The sequence below is a fragment of the Artibeus jamaicensis genome, unplaced genomic scaffold (genome assembly GCF_021234435.1).
Source record: "Artibeus jamaicensis isolate MK-2021 breed Jamaican fruit bat unplaced genomic scaffold, CSHL_Jam_final contig_519, whole genome shotgun sequence".
Classification (NCBI taxonomy): Eukaryota; Metazoa; Chordata; class Mammalia; order Chiroptera; family Phyllostomidae; genus Artibeus; species Artibeus jamaicensis.
In genome coordinates this window covers 18,434,722-18,456,520 of record NW_026521871.1, presented here as the reverse complement: position 1 = coordinate 18,456,520, position 21,799 = coordinate 18,434,722, and the positions used below count along the sequence as shown (strand labels likewise).

Genomic DNA, 21,799 nt, shown 5'->3' with positions numbered 1-21,799 from the left:
AAAATAGTGGCAGAAAAAAACAATTTTTTTAAATTTTTAAATATGTTTTATTGATTATGCCATTACAATTGTCCCATTTCCCTCCCTTCATTCCCCTCCACCCTGCATACCCAGTGCCCCATCCCCCGCTTTAGTTCATGTCCATGTGTCTCAAGTTCTTTAGATTCTATATTTCCCATACTATTCTTGCCCGCCCCCTGTCTATTTTCTACCTACCATCTATGATACTTAGTCTCTGTACCTTCTCCCCCCCTCCTCCCACTCCCCTGTTGCTAACCCTCCATGTGATCTCTATTTCTATGGTCCTGCTCCTGATCTAGCTATCTGCTTAGTTTGCTTTTGTTTTAGGTGTGGCTGTTAATAACTTGTGAGTTTGCTGTCCTTTCACTGTTCATATTTTTTACCTTCTTTTTCTTAGATAAGTCCCTTTAACATTTCATATAATATGGGCTTGGTGATGATGAACTCCTTGAACTTGTCCTTATCTGAGAAGCACTTTATCTGTCCTTCAATTCTAAATGAAAGCTTTGCTGGACAGAGCAATCTTGGATGTAGGTCCTTGCCTTTCATGACTTGGCATGCTTCTTTCTAGCTACTTCTTGCCTGTAAGATCTCTTTTGAGAAATCAGCTGACAGTCTGATGGGAACTCCTTTGTAGATGACTGTCCCCTTATCTCTTGCTGCTTCTAGGATTCTCTCCATTTTAATCTTGGCTAATATAATTATGATGTGCCTTGGTGTGTTCTTCCTTGGGTCCAACTTCTTTGGGACTCTCTGAGCTTCCTGGACTTCCTGGAAGTCTATTTCCTTTGCCAGATTGGGCAAATTCTCCTTTATTATTTGTTCAAATAAGTTTTCCACTTGTGGCTGTCCCTCTTCCCCTTCTGGTACCCCTATAATTCAGATATTGGAACATTTAAAGATGCCCTGGAGGTTCCTAAGCCTCTCCTCATTTTTTTGAATTCTTGTTTCTTATTTTTCTGTTTAGTCGTTTTTTTTCTTCCTTCTCGTCCTCTCCACTGATTTGAATCCTAGTTTCCTTCCCATCACTATTGTTTCTCTGTGCATTTTGCTTCGTTTCACTTAGTAAAGCCTTCATTTGTTCATCTAATTTGTGACTAAAATCAACCAGTTCTGTGAGCATCCTGATCACCAGTGCTTTGAACTGTGCATCTGATAGGTCGGCTATCTCTTGGTTGCTTAGAAGTATTGGCTCTGGGGCTTTGAGCTGTTCTTCTTCCTGAGCCATAATGTTTTGGTCTGTTTGCGCTTGTTACATATGAGTTGCGAAGCCTTAGGTGTTTACCAGGGCGGGGCAACCCAGGTCACTGGGTTGTGATGCTGTATGTGGGGGCAGGGTCAGAGAGGGGCAATGGCGTTTTTTTCTGCTCTCTCTCGAATTTTGGTCTCCTCTGCTGCTTCCCACCAGCAAATTGGGCCATTCTGGTGCTAGCTCCCAGATGTGTGGGCTTGTGCACCCTCCAGAACTCCGTGGGTCTCCCCAACAAATTCTCTGTGAGCCTGGAAGCCTCTCCCGGTACCTCGACCCCCGAAAGTTTTTCCAGTTGGTGCTTTTAGGCTTTATTTCCAGCCACCTTGCGCCCTCACTGAGTCTGCCTGTTGCCACCTCGCACCTGGGATCTGCCAACCACTGCTTGTACACCTGGGTCAGGTCTGGCCGCTTTTTCCTGCGCAGGTGCTGATTCCGCCCCTCTTACTGGTCTGGATGAATGGTTCACTGTTGTTGGACTTTGGTACAGTTTAATTTTCTCTCTGTTTTGGTTGCATTCTGGTTTTTAAATATTTGTTGTTCATAAACTTGGTTGTGGGAGGAGGTACTGTGTTTCCACCTATGCCTCCATCTTGGCCAGAAGTCCTATCAATTGTTAATAGAGTTCATCTCTTAGGAGGTGGGGCAGGGAGTGGGAAACATACTACAACACAGTGAATGTTTATGTCCTCCCAAAATTCATATGTTGAAATCCTAACCCTCAGGTGATGGTGTTAGGAGATGAGGCCTTTGGGAGGTGCTTAGGTCATGAGGGTGGAGCCCTCACGAATGGGATTAGTGCCTTTAAAAAAAAGAACCCCAGAGAGTTTCCTTGTCCCTTCTGTTACCAGAGGACACAGTGAGAAGAATGCCTTCTGTGAACCAGGAAATGAGTCCTCATCAGACACTGAACCTATCAGCACCTTGATTTTGAACTTCCCAAACCACACATTATGAGAAATAAATGTTTGTTGTTTAAGCACCTTGTCAATAGTATTTTGTTATAGTAGCCTGAATGGATTAAGACACATTTATAAGTGATATATAATAGCCCCTCCTTATTCACAGAGAATACACTCTCATTCTAAGACACTCAATGGCTTCCTAAAATCACGGATAGTACCAAATCCTATTTGTACTGTGTTTTTTGCTATACATACATATCTATGTTAAAGATTAATTTATAAATCAGGCATGGTAAGAGATTAACAACAATAACTAATAATAAAACATAATTACAACAGTAACTGTAAGAAGTTACGTAAACATTTCTCTCAATATCTCATTGTACTATACTCATCCTTATTTTGACAATGTGAGATGATGCAATGCCTACATGATGAGATGAGGTGAATGATGCAGGCACCGTGACATACTGTTCGGCTACTATAGGGGTTACTTGAACACAAGCACTGCAATGCTGAGACTATCAATCTGACAACCAAGACAGCTATGAAGTGACTAGTGGGCAGGGAGTGTTACAATGTGGATATACTGGACAAAGAGATGATTCATTTCCTGGGCAGTAGAGAACAGGATCACTCAAGATTTCGTTATGCTACCCAGAATGGAATGCAATTTAAAACTTATAAGTTGTCATTTCTGGAATTTTCCATTTAATATTTTCAGACCATGACTGACTGTGGGGTAACTGAAACCATGGAAAGCAAAACTGCAGATAAAGGGGGACTACTGTCTAATCTGAAACACAAACATATCACATTTATATATCTGTTGCATTTTCATTGCTTACAACAACATTCACAATTTTTGCAATCAGTTAAATACTAAACAAAATAAAAATGACACAACACCCTGCTCGGGCAACAAAGTGCTCATTTGGGTCTGCTCTGGTGCACGTCCTAAGAACTATACAGGGCTGCCCAGGCCTATTCCCTCGCAATGAATCTCTGTTGTGGCAGAACCATCTCTGTCCTCAACTGGACCTCCTCTCTGTTCTCTTTTAATCAGGGCCTGGTGCTTCCTTGGTGGGGAGGAGTAAGCAAGAGAGAAGCTTCTTCTCTCTCAAGCTCCTCTGTCCATCAGGGCAGCACATGCAAGGAGAGGCAGCCCCAAAGAGCAGGGCCTTCTGGGGAAACTGTGGCTGCCTGAGGTGCAGTGGGAGCCAAGGAGGCTGGCTTTGCATTCTGAGCATATGGGGTACAACCCCTCACTTCTCCAAAATTACATTCGCATAATGAGAAATTGGAAATTTTTTCCTCTTTTATCTCAAAAGGCTGATTAAAAAACTAAATAAATTAACATTAACAAAAATAATTAGTAAAATAAGAAATGACTACTAAGGTGAAACCAGAGCTCTAAATGGTATTTGTCACTCACACAGGAGGGTCATTATAATCAATGACAACTTATTCAGGGACCCCATGGTTCCTATTTTTTAAAATTAATTTTATTTAGTTATTTTTCAAGTATAGTTTTTTTGTCTATTTTTCCCATCCCAGCCTCCCCCACCCCTTGCTCCCCACCTCCCTCCCATTTCCACCCCCCTTAGTTCTCGTCCCTGTGTCCTTCCTGTTTGTTCCTCCAAATCCCTCCCCCTTTTTCCCCTTAACTTCCCTTCCCTCTCCCCTCTGGTCACTGTCCCCTTGTTCTCTATTTCAGTGTCTTTGGTTTTTCTTTTTTTTTTCTGCTTGCTTGTTTGTTTTGTTATTTAGCTTCCTGTTAAAGGTGAGATCATATGGTATTTGTCTTCCAGCACCTGGCCTATTTCACTCAGCATAATGTTTTCCAGTTCCATCCACGTTGTTGCAAAGGGTAGTAGCTCCTTCTTTCTCTCTGCTGCATAGAATTCCATTGTATATATATACCACAATTTTTTGATCCATTCATTTACTGTCAGGCACCTAGGTTGCTTCCAAGTCCTGGCTATTGTAAATTGTGCTGCTATGAACATTGTGGTGCATAGGTTCTTTGAAATTGATGTTTTAGGATTCTTAGGATATAATCCTAGCAGTGGAATTGCTGAGTCAAAAGGCAGATTGATTTTTATTTTTCTGAGAAAATTCCATACTGTTTTCCATAATGGTTGTACCAGTCTGCAATCCCACCAATAGTGAACTAAGGACCCCTTTTCTCCACACCCTCTCCAATACTTGTTGTTTGTTGCTTTGTTTATGGTAGCCATCCTGACCGGTGTAAAGTGGTATATCATTGTGGTTTTAATTTGCATCTCTCTGATAGCTAATGATATTGAGCATCTTCCTATTTTTTGTTAGTATCAAATAATCATGTTCCTGGTTTTTAATTTTTTAAAATTCAAATAGTACAAAAAAGTATAAAGTTAAAAGTAAAACTCTCCTTCTACTCTCCCCATCCCATTTTCAGGTGATCACCAAGGTTAATAGTTTCTTATGCATCCCTCCAGAAACATTTTATGGGAATAAGGCATATACATGTATTTTTATATACATGGTATTACAGTCAACATTCTATACTTGCCTTTTTACTCAATTTTATCTTAGAGATATTGTCTATATCAACAGCTTTTCTGCCTCATTCCTTTTTAGCAGTTGTTGAAGAAATATACCATAACTTATCTAATCAGCAGAATATTTAAGAACATATTACACGTGTCTTTTTTTCTTAATGATCACAAACAGTGCTACCACCAACAAGCTGTTCATAACTAATGTGGTCATGCCTGCAGAACAGTTTCAGAAGTGGACTTTGGGGGACGAAGCATATGTGCAGCCCAAGTACTAGGGGTTATTGCTAAGATGATGTCTGCTGCTATCTAAAAGCAGCTAGAGTCTGCACGTTCAGAGGGAGCCTCCCATCGTCCCTTCTAAGGAAGAGCCCACTGAGGAAGTATGCAGATAGAGATATCTTAGTGCACATGGGTAGCTGCAAAGGCATTAAGAGATCAGAGGGACAGTTCTTTTCTCACTTCGGTGCATAGCATGGCCAGGCAGAATTACCATTGTCCTTGCAAGATCGATTCTGCCCATCTTCTCCAATAGGTAAGGGCACTACTCCCCACAAAACCTCCCTTCTTTCCAGCAGACATCTCAGCTCCAGGTACCTGGATGAAGCAAGTACCCCACTAACCCTGCCCCTGCCCCTCTGACAGCCTGGAGATGCCTTATGCCCAGACCTAATTATATTACTCCACAGATGCTACAACCTCTGAAGGCATCCCACAGGATCATTTCGAGCCCTTTAAAAAATACCAAGGTCCTTCATGCCTGTCTCTGGGCTCACTGGCCACCTGCTAGTCTCCAAACATCCTCCCACTTCAGGTTCATTGCCCTTCAGGCTTGCTCAGCCTCAGAGCTTGTCCCTGATATCTGCATGGCTGGATCTCTTACTTCTCTCAGGTCCTTCCTCAAATGCCACCTCCTCAGAGAGACCCTCCCTGACCCTCTGACACTTTCTACTCCATTTTTGCTTTTTCTTCAGGAGACCAATCCCAAGTCAACCTAATGCTTTCTGCTTATTTGGTTTGTCTATGCTGTCAGCGCCACCAGGGCAAGTCTATGTTTTATTCACCTTGTATCTCAGAATCTACAATGATGCTTGACATATAGTAGATGCTCAGTAAAGATTTGTGACTGACCAGAAACTCTGGCTCCTAGCTCCCTCCTCAGCAGTCCTCCACCATTCCTCAGGCTCCAGAGGCAGTAGCACTGGAGGTAAACCTCTCCAAACAACTTTAGTTCTTCTGAGCTCTGGCCTATGCTGTTTTCTCTACCTGGCATGCCTCTCATTCACTCCATCATTGATCACACGAACTTCTATTCATCCTGCAAATCCCAGCTAAACACTGTCGACTCCATGAAGCCTTCATCACAACCCAGACATCTGGGCTTCCTCATCTTCACTCCATGCAAGCATCATACAAATACAGTTGCCTTATATTTCAAAAACTATTTTATTTATTTCATTTTTTTACATCCAGCTTTCCCCACCAGGCTGTGGGCTACTTCAGGAACAGAAAGCATACCACTCATCATTCTGGCTACTGATAAGGGGCCCAGAATGCACTAAGTGCTCAAAAAAATGTTGAAAGAACATTCAAAGGTAGAAAATACACTAAGAGAGTTCTCTAGGTTCACCGTCATAGGCAAACAGACCTGCCTGGGCCTTTCTTAAGAATGCTGAGTACTCATGTAGACTCTCAAAGACCTGAATAAAGTTTTCCTTGTAAAATTACCATATACTAAAAATGTACCACGTGCAAGGCATATGGGCCTCATCTGATGCTCTTGGCAACCCTGAGAGTTAGGTCCTATGACCATCACGTTTTCAGAGGACCAGACAGAGGCTCAGGGAGGCTATCTAAGCTGCCCACCGCTGTGCACTGGGTGAGTGGAGGAAGCATGACTTACACTGAGCTCTGGAACTTGTTGGCTGAAGTCATGCTGTGGTTATGAATGGGGTCACATATTGGGGGTGGGGCAATCCAAACTAGCAGAAGTAGACAGTGTCACACAGTGTTGGGTCTTGGCTTAGGGAGAGGTTCTGGGGGACAACTTCCGACCCTGTGGTCAGCACACAGGCCAGCTCTGCATAAGACTCAGCCATGAATCTGCCATGGCAGACGTAGGGGCTAAACAAGGCACTGAGCCTCCATACTTGGGTACCCTACTTACAGCCCATTAAAATTCTTAATACACATTTTCTCCTTTCATCCTCACAGCAATCCAAAGAGGTTGGCAAGGTAGGGAACAAGGCTAATCCCCATCCCACAAATGGTAGGGTCGATCATGAACATTCTCTTTTTGCCTTTAAACCTTCCCAAAAGGCTTAAGCTATGCTGGGCTTGGTACCAGCGAGTACTTCTTTAATCCTCATCTCAACCTCACAGGTAGATGCTGTCACCATTTCCAATCTATAGTGAAAAAACTTAAATGCCAAAGGGTTAAGAAACATTCATTCATTTATTCACTCTTCCACTCATCCATTTCAGCTACTATTTATTGAGCACCTAGAATGTGCTGGCAAGATCATAGTGAATAAAACAGAATAGTCCTTGGTGGCCTGAGGCTTATACTCTAACAGGGGAGAAAGAAAATAGGTAAATGAAGACCTGAGGATTTTAGCTAAATACTATGAAGATAATAAAACACAGTGATATGGGTCCAAAGGGATGGGTGCTGATTCAGCTGAACATCAGGGAGGAATTCCCAAATGACATATGAATTAAGGTTCAATGATAAGGAGCCAGCCACACAAAGAGCTGGTGAGGAATCTTCTAAACAAAGGGAACAAAAGCCTGAGACTGAGGCTGGGACAAGCCCAGTAGGGACAAAGGACAGAAAGAAGTCCAGTGCAGAGGAAGGTGGGCAGGGGGAAGGGGAGTCTGAGAGAAAGACAGGGACCAGCAGGGTCTCACTCCTGCTCCTCTGCCTCCCCAGTTTCATGTCCAAAGAAAATTAATTCGAGTGGCCACGTGATTTAGAAATAAACAAATTTTCAGAAACTCCTCAAGTGTGCACAAACATTTTGAACAAAGATATGGAACCGAATACCCCTTCAAGCTTAATTCAGGCCAAGCACACAATATGTGCTCAATAAAATTTGTTGCATGAACACCATGCAAAAGTGATTTCAACTGTATACATAGTGAATGTAAACTTACTCACAAAACCCTTGACTAAAGGGATTCAAGGGCCTGAGAAAGGGAAGTGAAAACAGACAAAGCCCATCTGATGTTACAATGCTAGTAACACACATAATAATACTCAATCCCACCAGGGGACACAGGCTCAAAATTTAGAACTGCAAACATTTATATAAATGTATGGATACCAGATGTATGAGATAATAAGGGAAATCAAGATGGCCTAATTTTGAAATCTGAAATTAGGAAGACAGGCCACCTCTACTCCAAAAGGCCTCCTGCCCAATCCAGGACTGACTCACTGGCTAAACCAGTAATTTTAATTATACCCCGAAAAGGAAAATGGACCTTTAAGATGGGGAATGGGAGGGGCCAGGTGCTTAAGATCTAGGTGAAGCCATGCCTGGCCATGGGCAGAAAAACAGCACCTTGTAAAGGATTTTATGGTAATCTGTGCAGGCTTATTTTACCTCTGTTTCTAGAGGACTAGAATCTCATCTTATACTTCTGCCTCCTCCAAAAATGTACCATGTCCCTCCTATGTGCCCCAGGAGCCCAGACATTTGCCAAATGAATGAACATGCAGACAGCCAATGCAGTCTACTCTGACCAAGCAGTGTGGCCCTGAACGAGGTCCCACAGTTAGAGGAAGTGAAGAAAAGACAAAAGGAGCCCACTAAAGACGTGAATAGAGGTGGGGTATCTGTGAGCCAGCCATGCAGGGAAACACTACAGAGAACGGAAGAAATGTTTTGAGGAAACCTGATCCAATACCTCAGGGGCTGTCACATAAGAAAGAAATAAGGCCTGTCCTTCCCAAAGCTCCAGAAGTCAACTGTCACCTGAATTTAAGGAAGAACTTCCTCCTAGCAAAGTATTTGTCAGACCGTGTTTAGTGTAATGCCAGCATTCAGGTGTGAGGGTAGAGGAGGGGAAAAATTCCAAATGATTTCACTGGAAAATACATATGGGAATTTGGATTAATCAAAGATAACAGATGTTCTTACTAAAAGCATAGCTTTCACCCTTCTCAAATTTACGTGGCCCCAAATAGTTTTTCATGGGATGCTATGCACATCTCCCAGATTCTCTACATTCCAAACTCTTCTCTGAGGAAAAGATGAATTAGAGCTGTCAGACGAAAGCATCTTTTGAAGGGGTGTCAAACCAGTATTGGAGTACTTTTTGGATGTAGAATTCAACACTGGGTAGATGACATAGATACAATATGAATACAAAACTCAAACCATGGGTTTATTCTCCCATGGACTTTCATCTTGAATGATCAAAGTCACAGGCAAAAAGGTACAATATAGATATTGTGAAGGAATCCTGGAACTAATCTGTGCTGTCACTGGAGAGCTGAGTGACAAGGTGAGTTCTTACCAGAGCCCACTTTGACTCTTCTTACATAGCATTTTCAAGAAAATATTGCCTGCGTGCCTGCCTGCCTGCCTGTATGCCATCCTCTCATGCATCTATCCACTTTGTAATCAATTCACTGGGGGTCTTCCATAGACCACCAGTGGTAAATGAAACCACAAAAGGTGCTGCTTCATGACTGCTTATGGGGAACTCAGACAATAAACAAGCACAAAGCATAAATAATGATTTGATTGAGATTTTTCATATATGTTACAAAGGAAATGAATGGTGCAAAACAGCAGTAAATTACAGATACCCTTTCCAGTTTGGGATTTCAGGAGGGGTTTTCTAAGGGAACACAGGGACCATGTTTTATAGATCCTCAATATGCATGTTCAAAAGAAGTCTATGTGATAGTCTTCTGAGAAACCATAGCCTGATGGGGTTTAAAAAGGCCACACAGGCCCACCCTCTTCCCCATAGCAGTCTCTTCTCTATCACAATATTGTGTGGATCCTCTATTTGAGACTATTGCTCATTAAGTCTGGGAAGGGGTGGAGAATCTGCATTTCTAACCAAGTGATTCTAATGCTGCTACTATCAGACCACATTTAAATATTACTGTTCCATTGGGCATTTTAAAAGACCTAAAAAAGTGTAGAGCTATACCATGTCTATGCACAGAAGCTCAAGCATAGAGATATCAGTTTTCCTCAAATTAACGTGTAAGTTCAATACACTCCCAACTGAAATTCCCAGAGTTGTTTTGTTCTTTATTGTTGTTTTCTTTTTTAACTTGACAATCTGGTTCTAAAATTTGGAAGATTAAAACAATTTTGGAAAAGAACAAAGTGAGGGACATGCCTTACCAGCTCAAGGCTTACAATAAAACTATAGGTATAATACCAACACACAATTAGCAAAAGAGATCAATGGAACAGAACAGAGAACCCCAAAACAGATCTGTGCTTAGGGAAGCACAGATCTGAAAAACAATATATAAAAGATGGCAGTACCAATCAGTACAGAAAGGATGAACAATTCAGTAAATACTGCTGGAGAAATTGGTTGTTTATATTTAAAAAACTGGATTCCTACCTCATGTTATATGCAAAAATAAAATTCCAGGTACATATTATTCACAAATGTGAAAAAAAGAAAACTATAAATCTGTTACAAGAAAATACAGAAATTTTTTTTACAACTTTGGGGTAAGGACACAGGTCTTAAGTATGACACCAACTCTACAAACCAAAAAGACTGACAAATTTGACTTCAATAAGAATGAAGCTCCTATATGCCATAAGTAAATAAGAAAATCCATACACTATGAAAAGAAATTGCAGCATAGATACCAATATCTAGAATGTACTGTGTTGACCAAAAAGCCCATATGGGGTTTTTTTTGTAAAATAAAAAACATATTTTTTTATTTTCACCCATAAAACTTTATTGATTTGGATATTTTGACTATGTCAGCTATCTCCCACATGGTATAAAATTGATTGTTCTCAATTAATGTCTTGATTTGGCGTTATGAACTTCAATTCATCCATCTGACCATGGAGTACTGTCCAGCAAGAAATCTCTAGCAGGAAACTCTGCAAACCATTTTTGACCTGTTCAATCAGTCACAGCACTTTCTCCATACACTGCACAATTTTTTTGTGTTTCTGTTGAGTTTTTATTTTTTAAATAATAAAGCATGATATGCCAAAAATGTTACATATTTTCTCCCATCTTCAATATTAAACTGGCTACATAAATATTCACCAATTTTGATAATTTTTTTAAATGGGGGAGAGGAGAGGGAATTTCAGGAGAAAGGAGGAAGGGTTTGCAGAAACAAGTATAAAGGACACATGGATAATAACAAGCTGGGGTGGAAATGGGAGGGAGGTGGGGAGGGCTTGGATGGGGGTAAAAGGCAGAAAACTGTATTATAAGAACAATTAAAATAAAATAAATGCATGCTGATATGACATCTATCACAATGCAACCTAACAAAATTGTTTTGAATGAAGTGAAAGACAACTAAGCAGTACTAGAGCCATCTTATGCAAAAAAAAAAAACAAAAAACAAATGAACTTTTTGGCCAACCCAGTCAAGATTTTGTAGCTATAAGAAAAGACAAGCTATCCAAAGAGAAAAGTATATGAGTAGGAAGTTTACAGATGAGGACACTCAAGTCGAGAATAAAAAATGTGAATAGATGTTCGACCTCCCAAGCAAAGAGAAGAATGCATATTTAAAATAATGCAACCTAGGTACCCATCAGTAAATGAATGGATCCAAAAACTATGGTACATTTACACAATGGAATTCTATGCAGCAGAAAGAAGGAAGGACCTCCTGCCCTTTGCAACAGCATGGATGGAACTGGAAAGCATTATGCTGAGTGAAATAAGCCAGGTGGTGAAAGACAAATACCATATGATCTCACCTTTAACAGGACCTAAACAACAAACAAACAAGCAAGCAAAATATAACCAAAGACACTGAAATAGAGAACAGGATGACACTGACCAAGAGGGGAGAGAAGAGGGAATTTCAGGGGAAAAGGGGAAGGATTTACAGGAACAAGTATAAAGGACACATGGACAAAAACTAAGGCGGGTGGAAATGGGAGAAAGGTAGGGAGCACTGGGGGGGGGGGCTGGGATGGGAGTAAAAGACAAAACTGTATTTGAAAAACAATTAAAATAAATAAATTTAATAAATAATGGGATATCATTTCACACCCATTACACTGCAAAACTTAACTCTGACCAGACCAAGTGCTGTCTAGTATGCAGAGCAACAGAAGTTCTCACACACTCTTGTTTGGAAAAGAAAAAAATCAAGAGTAGTATTTTTGAAAAGCAATTTGACATTTTCTGCAAAAAATGATAATGCATACACCCTACCACCCAGGTGGTATATTCCACTCTTAGGTATATGGCCTAGAAATATTTACACATGCACACAAAGAAGCACAGACGAGACATTCACTCAGTGTGCTTAGTAATAGTGGGAAAGGAGACATAGTCTAAATATTTATCCAGAGGAGCTGGCTGAATACAACGTAGTCTATTTATACACTAAAATACTATACAATAGGAAAAAATGAAGGAACCAAAGCTAAATGTATTGATAGAGATACAACTTCAAATCAATATTGAGCAAAGAAACAACATTGTAAAAAAATGTAAGTAATGGGTACCATTAATATAAAACTTGAAAACATGCAACAAAGACCTCAGTATTATTTGGGATTTATCTACACATATAGCATACACATGAGAATGATAAATATAAATTCATCATAATGACGTTTAGAAAGTGAAGGAAAATAAAAATCACTAATAAAACCACTGCCCCTCTATGCTACCATTAATCAGCATTAGGGGACGGAGGGTCTTCAATAAACCAGACTTTTTTCAGATGAAAAAGCTTCAGAAGGCATTTAGCCAGCCTAGGACTCACAAAGAAAACCTCTTTAGTACTTGGGAAAGGCATCTGTCTACCACTACTATAGACACTCTTAAGTCAGGTCGGTCATGCACAGTTATGCAGATTGACACTGCACAATTGTAGAGCACACATTTCACAGTGTTAATGACATCCCACTAGGGTTGTGCAGTGAACAAGTAATATGTAGCAGCCATGTAATCCATAGGTCATACACCCCTTTGCAATGCTGGTGAAAAATGCCCATCTCCTGGAAAATAGCCAACTCCAGGGGTGTCAAACTCATTTTCACTGGGGGCCACATCAGCCTCCAGGTTGCCTTTGAAGGGCCGAATGTAATTTTAGGACTGTATAAATATAACTACTTCTAAATTAGGGGCAAGGAGCTTGGTGTTGCTGCTGGGTTCAAACAAGGTGCCAGGCCAGATATAACAAAGTAGGAAGCCAGATTCAGCCTGTGGGCTTTGTGTTTGCCACCTGTGACCTACACAATTACTGATTCTAATGTCTATGGATTCAGACACCTCCCCAACAATGATCAGCAGCAGCCTTACACTGGCCAACACTTCTGGAGATGAGTGCTCACAACCTTCAGAAGTACTTACAGACAATGCTGTGAGGCTATGCTTAACTTTACCACACCCAAAACCTGCCTCTCAATAACATCTTATCTATTAAAGTTCATCTATGTCAGCTACTGAAAGAATAATAACCCATCCCCCCAGAGACTTCTGCTTTCCAGGCTAAATATGCTCTTGACTTAGCTTTTTGCAAACATCTTTTCTTTTGTTAAAAGTGTATTTTTTAAAACTGTCCATCATTTTACCATGCACCTCTTGCCCTAATAAGCAGTTAGGCATGCTGACACGTCATCAAAGAACAAGAAAGCATTTCTCTCAGCTGTCCTTTTGGGAAACCTCTAAAGAGCTCCCCTCTGGCTTCCAATGCTGTCAAATGCCCACAAAGGCCAGGAAATGCAAGACTGGAAGAAGAGTTATGCTTTTTCCACGGGCAAGGTCAATGTTAACTAAGCAGAACCAGGATGGAGCCCCCACAGGCCAAGGGAGATAAGCCATATTCCACTTACTCCCAGAACTCCATGACAGGAGAGGTGGCGTTCTGCAGAGACACATGGCTGTGGTTGCTCACGTTCAGTTTCTGGAACTCCACACACTTCTCTACAGTGGAAACAAGACAAGAAATACAAGATTAACTTCTGTTGCCTAGATCTTGGGCAACATTTAAAGCTGATGGAGCAACGAGGCAGTTTCACCTCACTGTTTCACTGTTCCAAGTAAACATGCCTCAAAGAACATGGGAGTAAAATCAATAACTTACAGTTTGAGAGGCTTGGTCTCATTCAAACTGAAGAAAAAGTTTTGGGGGCAGGGGACCATTTCTACCTCATTTTCACTCAGTGTGCCCTATCAAACTCTTTCTTCCTGCTTTGTTCTCAAATCTTCTTTCCTTTTTTCCACTTCCCTGTCAAAAGCCTGCCCATACATTTACTTGTCCTGCTTGGTGGCCCTGGCAGTAATGTGGGTGGCATAAATATGTGATGGCTGGATGAAATGACAGCCTGTGTGTGCAAAGAACCCCTAGTTGGTTTTTTTTCTATAATTCCCTCCCTCAATCAATCTAAGAAAGAAATTACTGACTGTCTCTTCTCATTTCAGGAAACTTGAGGGAGATTTGAAGCTTAAGTGAAAATATCCAAGTGTTCATCCTTTAAGGCCCAAATTAACTGGTATACTCCTCCTCCCTGATCTCCCTAACCTGAAGTCTAAGAAAGAATGTAAAGGCCCTTCAAGGTACCACTTTTTCCAATTCCCTTTATTCTGAAGAGGAGGAATCTAAAGATCACAGTTTTCAAGGGAACTCCACCCACATCCTCTCCCTCCCCTACAAGTCACCAGCCAGTTAGAGGCAGAAAGCAGAATCATCCCCAGGCAAGGTTCCATCTTCTTTTCCATGGTCATTGTCCAGTTCTGTCTGCCACCATGAGACCTGTGCCTCTTTATAATACCCCCCTCTGCTTACAAAGCCACCTTGGCCACTGCACACTAAGCTCCCCAACGACAGGGCCTCCTTCATCCACTCACTCCAGAGTCCCTGTGCCCTGCACAGTGGCCACCATGGAGCCAGTATTCAGCTTCTCTACGGTACCTCTTACACATACACGAACCCTCCAAACTATATCTGCAATCTCCAGGGGCAGAAAGCACCGCCTATGTGTGTTGTTTCCTACAACTCCAGTGTTCACATGCCTTTAGAAAAAGGAGAGTGCAAACCAGAGGAAGAAAAGGTTTGCAGTCCGCTGGGGAAAAGTCCCCCCAGTTGTCTGCCTGCTTCCCACTCCACTTGGTGAGTGCTAATTATATTCTAAATGGAGGTGATCTGTGGGGCCCACAAGAGTCCTGAGAGGAGTCTGGAAACTTGCTATTATAGGTAAAAGGTACAGATGTGCCCTGTGCCTTTTTCTGGAGAGAGAAGCCCTTGGCTTTTATTAGGTTCTCTAAAATTATGTTTCTCAAAGTATTTTTTCCTGGAGTAAAAAATTCCTCAGACACCCAAGTTTGACAAGGTATTTTTATTAAGATGCTCATTAATCATGTACAGATAAAAATATTACAAAGTCTTCATAATTATAGTATTCATACAACTATAAATGAGAATTAAATTTATCAATACCAACTAAACTACAGAGTACAATTAAATACCAACTAAACTACACAATACAATTCAAATTGATAGCATAAAGTGGGGGTGTAAGACAATGCCATTTTGTAATATTAATGGACTTCAACAGAAAAATGGACTGACAGGTAGGAGGTAGAGTCTATTGGGTTCAACTTGCCCATTCTTCAATGCGCTATTTGAGATGCAACTCTAACACCATTTTTCTCTGTTCACACTTTTGCAAAACCTTTATTCCTACTGGAACTTCATTTAGGTCTAATGTACAATTTATGAATTAAATCTCTCTGTTCTTCTTCCCTTGGCTGCCATCATCCTATTTACCAAGAATACATCTTCAATAGTAAACACACACAAAGTCAGGCACTAAAATCTGACTGTCCTCAGTTACAAGGTAATTCCAGAACATGTGCATATTTTTAGAATATCCTCAGAATAAATGCACACAATTATCATGGAGGGCTCATGGGCCTCCAAGAATATGTCCTTCAATTTTAGTCTGATAAGTACCTGTATGAGGTTCCTGGCTAAAGAAAGGTTAAGAACCAGTACCCTAAAGAGAGACAGTGAAACCTCCATAAAATGCAACAGGCAAGAGAGCAGGGCAAAGCTATGCATGGCTAGAAACTGCTTCATAGGCTTTTCTAAGCCTGATGCCTGTTGTTCCTTCTTATGACTGACATACCACCCAATCTTATGATACTTCAGCCTTCAGGATGACAGGCCATTTCTAGGGACAACCTAACCACATGGTTGATGAATAGCTTAAAGCAGGGGTGTCAAACTCATTTTTACCGGGGGCCACATCAGCCTTGTGGGTTGCCTTCAAAGAGCCAAATGTAATTTTAGGACTGTATAAACGTAACTACTCCTAAAGAGTTAAGCAAGAGTTCGGCGCTGCACCTGGGTAGAAACAAGGAGAGTGCCTTTAGAAAAAGGAGAGTGCAAACCAGAGGAAGAAAAGGTTTGCAGTCCGCTGGGGAAAAGTCCCCCCAGTTGTCTGCCTGCTTCCCACTCCACTTGGTGAGTGCTAATTATATTCTAAATGGAGGTGATCTGTGGGGCCCACAAGAGTCCTGAGAGGAGTCTGGTTCTGGGCTGGATAAAACAAGGTGGAGGGCCTGATTCAGCCCATGGACCTTGTGTTTGCCACCTGTGGCTTAAAGCATGTATGCCAGTTTCAGTCAAAAGGCAGTGGGTGCTGGAGTACTGCTGAGAAGGGCTCCGAGGCCAAGACTAGATTCAAAATGAAAGAGTTGTATAATCAATTAGCGATGTCTGCTCTAAGCACAACACAACTATAGATAGGAGTTGGCACATATTTGCCTTCTCTGGATTAAACTTAGTCCTGGTAAGATGACAAATTAAAAATTGAATAGTATATTAGTATCTAAAGTAATCGAAAAATGTATTCATTCAAGCGGTACAGTGGAGTGATGGATTCAAATATCTACCTAGGCTAGACAGATAAAGTAAATGAGCAGAAAGACTGGGTGAGAACTACGTGGCCTCATTCCAGGGCAACACCTGCTTCTCTGCTGCGTCCATTGCTGCCAAGCAAGAATGTGGGAATGTGGGTCTGGTATTGACAGATCTTTTCAGTTTTCCAAGAAAAGCTGGAAATCTAGAATTTTATGTGAAGACTTCTGATTTTTCAGAAGTTTGGCCAACCAAACACATTTTTGATATTTGCTGGCCACTGACCTAAAGCCTAATTAGCCTCCTGTTTGCATCCCTCGAGCCAATCTAACCTTTGTTTATGAAGGAAAATCCAATACCTAGAGACAAGGCTGAAATTACAGCCTGAACCCCTCATACCTCAACTCTTGCCCCAAAAGACTCAGTCTCTGTATTTGGCAAAGCGAGGGAAAAGCATCCTCATCACCTACCCATGTAAATTCCTCAACCAGGGCTCAGCTTAGTCTTCACAGCTACAATCCACAGAATGGACCCAGACCTAGTGCAAAACTGACCTCCAGTTTCAGTAAAATCTGGGTCACATAGAGAAGCCAGGGGCCAGGATTGGACTCTAGGACAAAGACACACACTCAATTCCAGAGAAACCCTCCCTTGGGACCATACCTGTATTCCACTCATGCCCACAGGTGGCCCAGGGGAGTTCAGTGGTGAAGCAGTTGCTCAGGTAGAAAATGGCCCATGCCAAGATGATGATGTAGTACACATTTAGATGGGCTTCGATCACCTGTGTTGCATAGCCAATGCCTGAAAAAACAAGCAAAGTGAGTGACTGGACTCTCTGCTCGCCTTACATCAATAGCCTCAGCTGCTCTTCACACCCTGACATCACCCAGTTATCATTTTATTTTCTTATTAACTCAATCTTACCTTCAAATAAAGGGCAAACTTTTCTCCAACATGTAATGCCACCTTCACTTGTGAACTGTCCCAGAGCTGTTTCCAGGAAAAAGACGGGAATTCCACAACAAATAAAAAACACCACATAGGGAATCAGGAATGCCCCTGCAAGAATGTAAAATAAGAAAATGAGGTTAAAATTGCCCCCACCATTTTATATTCAGCACAAGAAATCTTTGTTAAGTACTTACTACGAGCAAGACAAAATATCCTCTAAGCTTTATATCAGGTTGCCGGGATGAGGACCAGAGTCAGAAAATGTGGCCCTGGGTTTGTGCCCTCTGCTACCCACTACCATGAGTGATCTACCTCACATCTCCCTGCCTCAACTTCTTCCTCTGTAGTGTGGGGCTTTACCTAATATCTACACTGATTATCTCATAGAATGATTGTGTGGATAAGATGATAATATAAAATTAAATGTTTCACTTGCTTGATTCTTTTATTTCTACATTTCACCCTCCAGCACAGGTGAAGTTCGTTCCCTCCCTGAGTGATGCATCCTTCTTTTTTATTCTAAAGTAATTTCAATAGGCCAGGTGAGGGGCCCCCTACTTATTTACTTTGGAGTGACCTGCAAAATATCTTTTCCACAAAGAAAAGCATTCTTAAGGAGATATGCAATGAGCAATATCAGATCCCAATACTTGAGGCCCAAGCATAAAGTTGAGTTATAAGGAGTCTGCAGAGAGAATCTGTTCAGAAAGGCTGGCTTTGGATCAACCTAAGAAAAGACCACCATAAGCCTTATTACTCCTAGCTGAAACACAATACCCACTGCCTATGCCTTTTGGTGAGATAAATTAAATAACTCAGGTGAGCATGTGCTATTACAGCCAGAAGGAATTTTTCCAAATCCCTCATTCTCTCTCTCTAACACAGCATGAAAACACATGCCATTCCCCATGATCTGATTTCACAAGTGAAGGCTTTAACTGAAATTGCTTTTTGCTAAATGAAGTCTCTAACTGCAGGATCAATAGCAACAATTTTGATCAATCCTGATAGTAGACCCATATCTACCAGGTTTTGAAAGGCTCTTAGATTTTCTGGGCAAGACACTATTTTTAAAGTTTCACATTTGGAAAGAAATTCTTTAAACTACTATTGGGATCTATGAGTAGAGCTGTGTGGATATTTTTTAAAAGGTAAACTGTTGATAAGCAGATATCCCAACTGTATTAGAAGGCAAAAAGCATGTGAAAGGGGATAAAAGGGTCTGTTTTTTGCATTTAACCTAAGAGATTAAAACAAGCTGCAGCAGCTTCCCTAATATGCTGTAATTTACTTGTGAATCCTCTAACGGGGGTGTCCAACCAGCTATGAATGTGGCCCAACACAAAATTGTAAATTTACTTAAAACATTATGAGATTATTTTGTGATTATGTGTCACAATGTATTTAGTCTGTGGTCCAAGACAGCTCTTCTTCTTTCAGTGTGGCCCAGAGACACCAAAAGGTTGGACACCCCTGCTAGAACCTAACAAATGACACTTTTTGGAAGCCTTTTGGTCTATGTATCCACAAAGCTAGTAATTCCTTGAGGTAACTAGTTCAATTAAACCAGGATATCTGTGTACCCAATGGAGACTCTTGGCAAGTTAAAGTAAAAAAGCAAACAAAAAACCCCCAAAAAACTCATTTTAAAACTAACTACTGGCCCTGGCTGGTGTAGCTCAGTGGATTGAGTACGGGCCTGCGAACCACAAGATCGTGGTTTGATTCCCAGTCAGGGCACATGTCTGGGTTGCAGGCCGGTCCCCTGCAGGCCAGTTCCCAGCAGGGGACGCACGAAAGGCAACCAAACATTGATGTTTCTCTCCCTCTCTCCTTCCCTTCCCCTCTAAAGAAATAAAAAATAAAATCTTTAAAAAAAACCAAAAAACAAAACTACTCACTACAAATTTTTTAATCTGTGGCAGACTTTGTAATGATCCCAACTTACCTTGTTTCTGCTTTTAGGAATGCTTTTAGTTTTGGCATAAAGATTTACTGCACAAAAAACTATGCTAAAACACTTTTTGTTTGAGACTATCCGAAAGGGTTTCCACAGGTGTCTAAACAGACATGGCAGCTTATGAAAGCTAAATCTGCAAAGAGAGGTGGGATTCACAGCTGAGGGTGCAGGGTACATTCAGGGTCCCAGAGTGCACTCCCTCTCTGCCTGTTGCCAAGCCAACACCACCAGCGGCCACTTCATTGCCAGTGTAAAGCAGGCTTGGAGCAGCCAGTGCCTTCAGAATGAATGTCTCCAAAGAAAGTTCAGGCCAAGCAGTACCGTTCTTGCTCTCCCTGCAGCTGCTCACACAGGAAGTCCTGCTCCACACAGCCTGGTCCCTGCCAGCCAACTCTAAGCTACCTTCACTGAAGTCTGGGGATCTGCTGGGGAGTGGGGGAAGGGCAGAGAAACGGCAAGACAGGAATACATAGATACAGGCTTTTCCTTGGGGAAACTATGCCACCCAGTAAGGTTTTACAAGGTCCCCTGCCTTGGATCTGCTGGCTTGTTCTCATGATGACAGGTGGTGCCCATTCCTTGGTCTGGAGCCCATTCCTTGAACCAAAAAATTTGAGGATTCACTGCTGCACCTCCACCAAACTTATTTGGATATTTTGTCACTACAAAGGATCATCTCATCACCTTCCTTTCCATGGCCCCTACCCTTAGTCTCTAAGCGTCTCCTAAACGTTTAATCAGTGTTCTTGCTATTTGTCGTGGGTGACTGAGATCAGTAAAAGAAACTGCTTGGTGCCAATTCTTCCCCCAGAGTGGCCAGAAAAGAGGTCGTGGAAAGGGCCTTAAGATCAAATGAAAGACTGGGCAGAAAATCAAACAGCAGTGCCTAAATGAAAAGTTCTCCCTGTCGTTGGTCTAATCCCAATATAAAACAAGGCCTTTGGTGTCACAATGCCATCTTATCACTATTGAGTGGCTTCTCTGACCCTTAGATTCCTCCTCTGCACAATGGGTGAGGTGACTCTTCGGAATGAAACCGGAAGCTGTACGCAGCCTGGCAGTTCAGTAAGTGCTCGAAATTGAGCCCCGTTTCTTCACGGAGGTTTCCAGTTAGGAAAGCTGAGGCTCAAGGGGGCTGTCTCCTGCCCCCCGAAAGCAGTGCAGGTCACACTGAAACGGGTCCTGGTCTGGTCCACCTAGAGCACAACGCACCTGCTGGACAAATCCTCACGTGCCAGCAGGCGGCACGTTTAGGTGCGAAGAGCACGTGCGCATGCGCAATGGGAAAGTGAGCCTTGCCCGGGTAAGCTTGCGCGCCAGGTGGCGGGAGCGGGAATTCTCTGGAGCGTCCCGCTACACACTGGCGCGGGAGGGGTGTCTCCCTCACCTCTAGCTTCCCCGCCCCCAACGGGCTGGTTTCCCCTCCCTGTGTCCTCCCCAGTGCCACGGGCCGGCTGACTCACCTCCTCCGTTCTTGTAACACAGGTAAGGGAAGCGCCACACGTTACCAAGCCCGATAATCTCCCCGGCCACGCTCAGCACGAACTCCACCTTGTTGTTCCAGTGGCCGCGCTCGTGGACTGCCTTGTCGCGCGGGTCGCGCGCGGTCACCGCGCCCCCGCCGCCCCCCAGCGCCTCAGACTCCCGCGTCTCCTCAGCTGCCTTCCCGTTACCCAGAGGCAGCGCCTTCTCCGTCGTCATGGCCGCGCTGGCTGCCTCGTGCGCCGGGCCGGCTCTGCGCCGCCGCCCCGGGCGGGCTAGCTTTTCAGGAGGCGAGAGAGCGGGCGGGAGGAGGAGGCAGGGGGTGGAGCTGAAGGGCCGACCCGGCCCGGCGCGGGCTGCGGGATGCGGCGCTGCGGCCCGGCCCCTGGGCGCCCTCGCCGCCCACGCCGCCCACGCCGCCTCAGCTGGGCTCGGCCCGAGAGCAGGCGAGCACCTCACACGCGCCGAGCGTGCCGCGCGCGTCGCACACCTTCCAGCCTCTTGCGGGCGGTGAGGACTTTGCGAGCCCTTCCCTTTCGTTCCCCTTCCCGCTGGCGTCTTAGGACAAGAGTGGAAGCGCCCATTCAGTCCTAGGCTGGGCTCCTTCGCCAAGTCTCG

At 42.9% G+C, this 21,799-nt stretch overlaps 1 protein-coding gene across 2 annotated transcripts in view; it reads right to left on the bottom strand.

The window, feature by feature from the left end:
* The window catches only part of SLC6A11 (solute carrier family 6 member 11), a 126,924-nt gene extending 105,438 nt beyond the window's left edge, over positions 1 to 21,486 (bottom strand). For both annotated transcript variants that reach the window (XM_053669060.1, XM_053669061.1), the window contains exons 1-4: positions 21,163 to 21,486; positions 17,713 to 17,847; positions 17,449 to 17,589; positions 13,757 to 13,847 (exon numbers count right to left, since the gene is read on the bottom strand). In XM_053669060.1, the coding sequence (XP_053525035.1) occupies positions 13,757 to 13,847; positions 17,449 to 17,589; positions 17,713 to 17,847; positions 21,163 to 21,400 (605 nt within the window). In that variant the 5' untranslated portion in view covers positions 21,401 to 21,486. The remainder of the gene's footprint in view (positions 1 to 13,756; positions 13,848 to 17,448; positions 17,590 to 17,712; positions 17,848 to 21,162) is intronic.
* Positions 21,487 to 21,799: the final 313 nt, after the last annotated feature.